The sequence below is a fragment of the Bison bison genome, unplaced genomic scaffold, assembly GCF_000754665.1.
Source record: "Bison bison bison isolate TAMUID 2011002044 unplaced genomic scaffold, Bison_UMD1.0 scf7180017864141, whole genome shotgun sequence".
Lineage (NCBI taxonomy): Eukaryota > Metazoa > Chordata > Mammalia > Artiodactyla > Bovidae > Bison > Bison bison.
In genome coordinates this window covers 3,291,445-3,298,580 of record NW_011494713.1, presented here as the reverse complement: position 1 = coordinate 3,298,580, position 7,136 = coordinate 3,291,445, and the positions used below count along the sequence as shown (strand labels likewise).

The window sequence follows — 7,136 nt, the reverse complement described above, 5'->3', positions numbered from 1 at the left end:
AAACGAGATGCCAGTCCAGGTTCAATGCACGATACTGGATGCTTGGGGCTAGTGCACTGGGACGACCCAGAGGGATGGTATGGGGAGGGAGGAGGGAGGAGGGTTCAGGATGGGGAGCACATGTATACCTGTGATGGATTCATTTTGATATTTGGCAAAACTAATACAATTATGTAAAGTTTAAAAATAAAATAAAATTAAAAAAAAAAGATGAGCCATGTTAGCTGGAAGTGCTGCTGTAATTTGCAAGACAGGTTTTAATACTTGGTATCCATACAAAGCATATGCTCTATCCTATTTAAAATACTAAGAGTTTTCCTTTGCAATCAGGAAAAATGGATTTGGTTCTCATTCCAGAGATTTTTGAGGTCAGCATCAGCTACAGATAAAGAAGAGGAATGTGTGGTTCCAAGAAACCTCCTGTTCTTTACTAATACAGGAAGTCCCCCACATATAGTAAGTCCCCTTCAAGTTGCGAACTTTCAAAAATTCGAACGCACATTTGCATATCCAATCATGTAAGTTAGCTTATGTGTCTAGCGTACATTGTCATATGCATGCCTCCTCTAAAGTGGTTGTACTTTTGTGTGCTTTACAGAGTACAGTATCTTTATATAAAGTCCAGGAATGTTTGGAAGCAAGCATAAAAGCAGTAGTGATGTAGCTGGTACTGGCAAGAAATGCCAGGAATTGGAGGCCCAGAGAAAGGACGAAGAGACACAAGAGGAAGAAATAACTGAAGAACTGAAGAGGTTCATGATGCAGGAAATGACGAGGGGATTTTATTTGAGGAGGCGTTGTTAGTTTTTAAGGTACAGGACCTGGACTTAGAATGGTACGTGAAGGCTGCAGCAGCCGTTCAGAATGCAGTCCAGCACTACTGTGTCATCTATGATAAATGAAACAGAGCTCCTAGCCAGATATCACTGGATTGTTTTTTCAAGAGGACAGGCAGAATTGAATCCAGCAAGGAACCAGAATCTGTTCCATCAACGTCAGGCGTGAGTGAAATTGCAGCTTGCCCTCCTATTGCTAAAGGTCCTTAGGCTCTGCCATCGCTCACCTCCTCTGCCTCCTCCTGTCAGTAGCCCCTTCTTGCCTGTTCACTTAATGCCAGCCCCTGTGTGCCAGCTGTTGTGCTGTACTACTGTACTCTTCAAGGTACTGGACTGTTAGATTAAAGATCTCAACGTAAGACCAGAAACTATAAAACTCCTAGAGGAGAACATAGGCAAAACACTCTCCGACATACATCACAGCAGGATCCTCTGTGACCCACCTCCCAGAATATTGGAAATAAAAGCAAAAATAAACAAATGGGACCTAATTAAACTTAAAAGCTTCTGCACAACAAAGGAAACTATTAGCAAGGTGAAAAGACAGCCTTCAGAATGGGAGAAAATAATAGCAAATGAAGCAACTGACAAACAACTAATCTCAAAAATATACAAGCAACTCCTCCAGCTCAACTCCAGAAAAATAAATGACCCAATCAAAAAATGGGCCAAAGAACTAAATAGACATTTCTCCAAAGAAGACATACAGATGGCTAACAAACACATGAAAAGATGCTCAACATCACTCATTATCAGAGAAATGCAAATCAAAACCACTATGAGGTACCATTTCACACCAGTCAGAATGGCTGTGATCCAAAAGTCTACAAGCAATAAATGCTGGAGAGGGTGTGGAGAGAAGGGAACTCTCTTACACTGTTGGTGGGAATGCAAACTAGTACAGCCACTATGGAGAACAGTGTGGAGATTCCTTAAAAAACTGGAAATAGAACTGCCTTATGATCCAGCAATCCCACTGCTGGGCATACACACTGAGGAAACCAGAAGGGAAAGAGACACGTGTACCCCAATGTTCCTCGCAGCACTGTTTATAATAGCCAGGACATGGAAGCAACCTAGATGCCCATCAGCAGATGAATGGATAAGAAAGCTGTGGTACATATACACAATGGGGTATTACTCAGCCATTAAAAAGAATACATTTGAATCAGTTTTAATGAGATGGATGAAACTGGAACCTATTATACAGAGTGAAGTAAGCCAGAAAGAAAAACACCAATACAGTATACTAACGCATATATATGGAATTTAGAAAGATGGTAACAATAACCCTGTGTACGAGACAGCAAAAGAGACACTGATGTATAGATCAGTCTTATGGACTCTGTGGGAGAGGGAGAGGGTGGGGAGATTTGGGAGAATGACATTGAAACATGTATAATATCATGTATGAAATGAGTCACCAGTCCAGGTTCGATGCACGATACTGGATGCTTGGGGCTGGTGCACTGGGATGACCCAGAGGGAGGGTATGGGGAGGGAGGAGGGTTCAGGGTGGAGAACATAGGTATACCTGTGGCGGATTCATTTTGATATTGGCAAAATTAATACAATATTGTAAATTTAAAAAATAGAATTTAAAAAAAAGTCTGCTTATTTATTTTTTTAATGTATTATTTGTGTGAAAAGTATTATAAACCTCTAAAGTACAGTACTATATAGCTGATTGTGTTAGTTGGGTACCTAGGCTAACTTTGTGAACTTATGAACAAATTGGACTTACAAGTGGGCTCTTGGAATGTAGCCTGTCGGGGACATACTATCTTATGTCCCAAGTTTCCTCACCCAACTCTAAGGGCTGTCAGGGCCCATATCAGTGGCAGACATCCTCTGATGTTTGAGGTTCAGCCAGGAGCAGCCTCCTCTGCTCCTACCTTGCTTGCAACACTGGAGGTGACAGACACCCTGAACCACTCCCCAGCGCCCACCCCACTTCTCCGTAGACAATATACACAATGGCCAGAAGAGGATTAAAATCAGCTTTATTGACAAATTGAAGAACACAGCTGGGATTTGAGGCCCAAGCGAGGTTTTTTCATCTTCTCTGAAGTGATGACAGCTGAGCCCACTGGGTGGGGCTAACCAAACTTACCCACCCCGCCGCAGACCGAGGCTGGAACGTGGAGAGCTGAGTCCTGGGTGGGCTCACCACGGGCAGGTCCCGCTGGGTTTGTTTACTGCAGGTAGACTGGAAGCCCCAAAGCAGGTCCAAGAGAAACAGAGAGAGAGAGAAGAAGCAGGAGGACAAGTAAGCAGGGTCCTTTAGCACATTATCTCCACCCAGTAGAGAAAGGTGGTCCCAAGAGTCTCAAGTTCATCAACCACAACCATCCCAACTGAGGTCACCCCGGTGGAAGCTTCTCCCCAGTACTTTCCTTCCATGCTCTACTGTAGTTAGGAGATCTTTGCCTTGATTGGCTGAGCAAGGAATGTACGAATAAGGAAAAAGGTTTCTCCCAGGAGGTAAGGGTGGCTTAGGAGCCTGGACTGCTCAGTGAACAAGTGGCCAGGGGCTATTTTGTATGAGCCTCCCAGTCGGCAGCCACGATGCAAACACAGGTGCTGGCTAGAGCTGGTGGATTCGGGACTGACTCCCGACATCTCACACCTGAACACTGACCACCAAATTCCTTTTCTTTCCTGTGCTCTGGTGCTCAGACCCCTGAGGACTGCTGAGGAAAGAACTGGGCAGACTTCACCCACCCCCGACCCCTGGATGGGTGAAATGGATGAAGGGGGTCAGAAGGTACAAATTTCTAGTTATAAGATAAACAAGTCCTGGGAGTGTAATGTACAGCTTGGTGATTCTAGTTATGATTCTGTATTGTATACCTGCAAGTTCCTAAGAGAGTCAGCAATCTTAAACGTTCCTATCACAAGGGAAAACAAATTAACTCTGTGAGGTGACGGACCGTGACTAAACTTATGGTGGTAATCAGTTTGCAGTATATACACATATCAAATCATTACCTACCTAAAGTAATATACTGGTATATGTCAATTATATCTTGATAAAACTGAAAAGAAAAAACCCACTAGGCCACACAGCTAGGGTATAATTCAGCTGGACACCTATGGTGTTCCTGTTGTAAAGAGAGTCCCTTTGACTCCAGAGTAACTGACACCTTCTGATTTAACTGTCAGGTGTGAAATCATTAGCTTTGTGCCAAACCAAAGCAGGAGGGCCTTTTAGGCCACGCATGCAGGGAAGACAGGAGTAGAATAGGAAAACTCTTCCAGGGCCTGTGAACTGATAGACGTTTAATGGCACGTCTTGCAGAGTCGAGTCTGACGTAGCTCTCTTTGGCTCAGGAAGTAAGGACATACTGCTAGCACTCTGAAGTCCTCCCGCCTACCTGTCACAGAGAAAACCCCTTTTCTGTTTTTTTTTTCCTGTGCTTTTCTATCTTGATGCCACTAACTATACTGTCTTCTATATTTGGATGCATTTCCAGTGCATTCAATATTTTGCCTTTTAGCATGGGTGACTTCTGCTAAGTGTTAATCCCATCCATTAGCCATTCTTTTCATAGTATCACCATTCAAGGGTGACCTCATTTCATGGCACCAGATGGCACCTTTCTGTAGTTTCCAACAGGCTATTTATACAACTTTACTTTGAATAAAACTGAATGATTGCAGAAACATTTTTTCCCCAGAGTATTTTTATTAGGGATTCCTGCCACCATATTAACATATAAAACAATCTGGATGTTGACACAGAAATGCAAATTTCACTGTACAAAGATAAGGCTCCAACCATAGGTAACGTGGCCCCCAGATCTCTAGTTTTTCAGTGAAATCAATCATTTTGACTTCTTCCCAGAGTTGTCTTTATATTAGACAAACCACAAAATCTGTTCCAGATACATAACATTTTACAATATGTTCCAAGCACAGACAGAAATACACAATACTTCACCTACATTTTTTTCATATCCAACTTGCATTAGCACTAAAGATTGTGTGTGTATATGTATTTGCCATATGTGTGTGTATATAAAACCACAAATGTACACACAGTAATTTTCATGGAAAATTGAAACCTTTGAGGGTTTTATCCACTATGTTATCAGAGAGGGAAAATGAATAATACATGTCACAAATTCCTCAATTGGGGATAAATAAAAACATCTGTGTATGAAGGGCATATCAGTTGTGTGTATACAAACACACATATATACACATATTCATATATAAACACGTATATACCAATAATATGGAATATACATATACTCACACACTTGCTTTCAATTCTGTATCTTACTATATTATATATCTTCTACCTTTGGAAGCAGTCTTCTCCTCTTTGATTCAGGCAACTGGTGACTGTTTTCTAAGAAAAGCGAGTATTTCTAAAAGACTGATCTGTCCTGACAAAATGGCATTTCAGGATCCGAGTTTTACTTTTGGTAGCTGTTGTTTAAATTCAGCAGACCTTATCCTGTCAGATCCTTCACTTAAAAATATTTTTATTCAACAGTGAAGTTTTTGCCTAAGAGATATTAGCTGGAAATATTAAAATTATATAGTCATTACTCCTTAGTATAAATCCACTTGGCTAGACTATGTGTGATGCTCATCCTGTCAGCATTTTTCAATGTTTTATGATGTATAATATATGAATTCTATAATTTTAAAATGTTATTTAATATTAATGTAAAAGGAGAAGGGCTGGATGATTTGTTATGGTTAGAACTTCAAAGAAAATGAGATTAAGCATGATTAGAAGAGGGAACTAATTTTCTGCAGACTATACTGGCACATCCTTATGTCAGAGATATGACTTTAAGTCATAAACAAGGGGGAAACCACTTCAATTTCAAAGGTGATCATTTGCAAACTTCCCAAATAACCTATAGAAAATATATTTCTATATTGGTATCAAATTTCAGGTATCAAATAATCTTTATTTAAAAGAAAAATCAGTCACTTAATGCACATGAGAAAGACCACCCTGTAAACTGAATAGCAAAGTATAGTATAGTTTGCTGAAGTCTTCATGAGCTGACTTTTAAAAATGTATTTACAAAATCAAATGTCTAATAAAGCACTCAGGGCTCCATGAATGAGTAGGACTGGAATGGCCATTTTGGAAATTATACTAATGGTAGAGCTGAAGTTAGGAGAGATTATAGGTAGCCCATCCCATGAAAACATTCCATGTCTTCATTTACATTTTATGGAAAAATCACTATGCTCTGTGCCCTAAGCTCTGTACTGAACCCTCTTCTTTCACAGTATTGGTATGCACTCTGCATGGAAGGCGTCAGAGCCTTTCTTTCTGTCATGGATTCAGTGGTATGAAGGAAGGTACGAGAGCATTTGTCCCACTTACTATCTAGTTAGGGGGTCATTTCACTACTTCATCCAAGCTGAAATGGTATATTATCTAATAAGTCCCCTCCAGTTTCTTAATTAGAGTCCCAATTATGAATAAGATCCTAAAGAAACCAGGAAAGGGAAAGAGTATAATGACCACCACAGAGGAAGATCATAGGCATTTATCAAAAAGCCAAGATCATTCTCCTCACATTCTTTCTGACTCTTTTGTTCTCTTTCACACACATAGAATTCTTTTAAAGTTTCTTCCACAGAATCTCAATGAATGGCATGAGGGATCAAAAAATGTGCCTTCAAGTTTCTCCACTTTTATTTAGATCCACTTAGACATATTCATGTCCACTTGGACAGCGAGTTTACTGTTCTTTACATCATCCAGAACCTTGCATCACCATCACTTTCATAAAATCATTTGTCTACCACCACTTGCCTATCAGTCTCATCAGAACTCGTTTTGCTACTTGCCATTTTTCCAATTCCCATTTGCTTCCACTCTTGGGTTAATGTACAATAATACACAACTAACTAGCATCTCCTTTAACTATTTTCCTTTAAAAATTTCACTTTCTTTTAAAACCATTCCATTGCCTCAGCCAACACATATGGACAGAATGCAAATGAAAGTAACAAGTCATCTTGTCCAAATATTTTGAAAAATGGACCACCCTGTGTCCTCTTGATGCTCACAATTTCTACTTCCTCCAGTTCCATCATCCGTTTCAGGAGCTTATTTTCTACAGTGTTTTTCTACCTATTTTTCTATCTCATATGCAGATAATAACAATTATGTGATTGTTCAGCCAAAAATATTTTAAAAAACAAACCAGTGCCAAGACATTAAAAATTCCTGACATACCCTTTGTGCATTAGTCTTACAATCTGTACACTTAAATAACTCCAGGAAGCTCCTTTTTTTTTTTTTTTTATTAAAATTTA

The 7,136-nt window shown here is 40.0% G+C and overlaps 1 protein-coding gene and 1 long non-coding RNA gene across 3 annotated transcripts in view; one reads left to right on the top strand and one right to left on the bottom strand.

The window, feature by feature from the left end:
- LOC104988676 overlaps window positions 1–7,136 on the top strand; it is a 69,407-nt gene that overhangs the window by 40,567 nt on the left and 21,704 nt on the right. The gene's annotated exons all lie outside the window — the stretch shown is intronic.
- Window positions 2,823–7,136, bottom strand: part of FRMD3 (FERM domain containing 3) — a 343,072-nt gene continuing 338,758 nt past the window's right edge. The window contains exon 3 of one of the 2 annotated variants that reach the window (XM_010840083.1): window positions 2,823–3,045. In XM_010840083.1, coding sequence (XP_010838385.1) covers window positions 3,032–3,045 — 14 coding nt within the window. In that variant the 3' untranslated portion in view covers window positions 2,823–3,031. The remainder of the gene's footprint in view (window positions 3,046–7,136) is intronic. The other variant, XM_010840081.1, reaches the window with a different exon arrangement.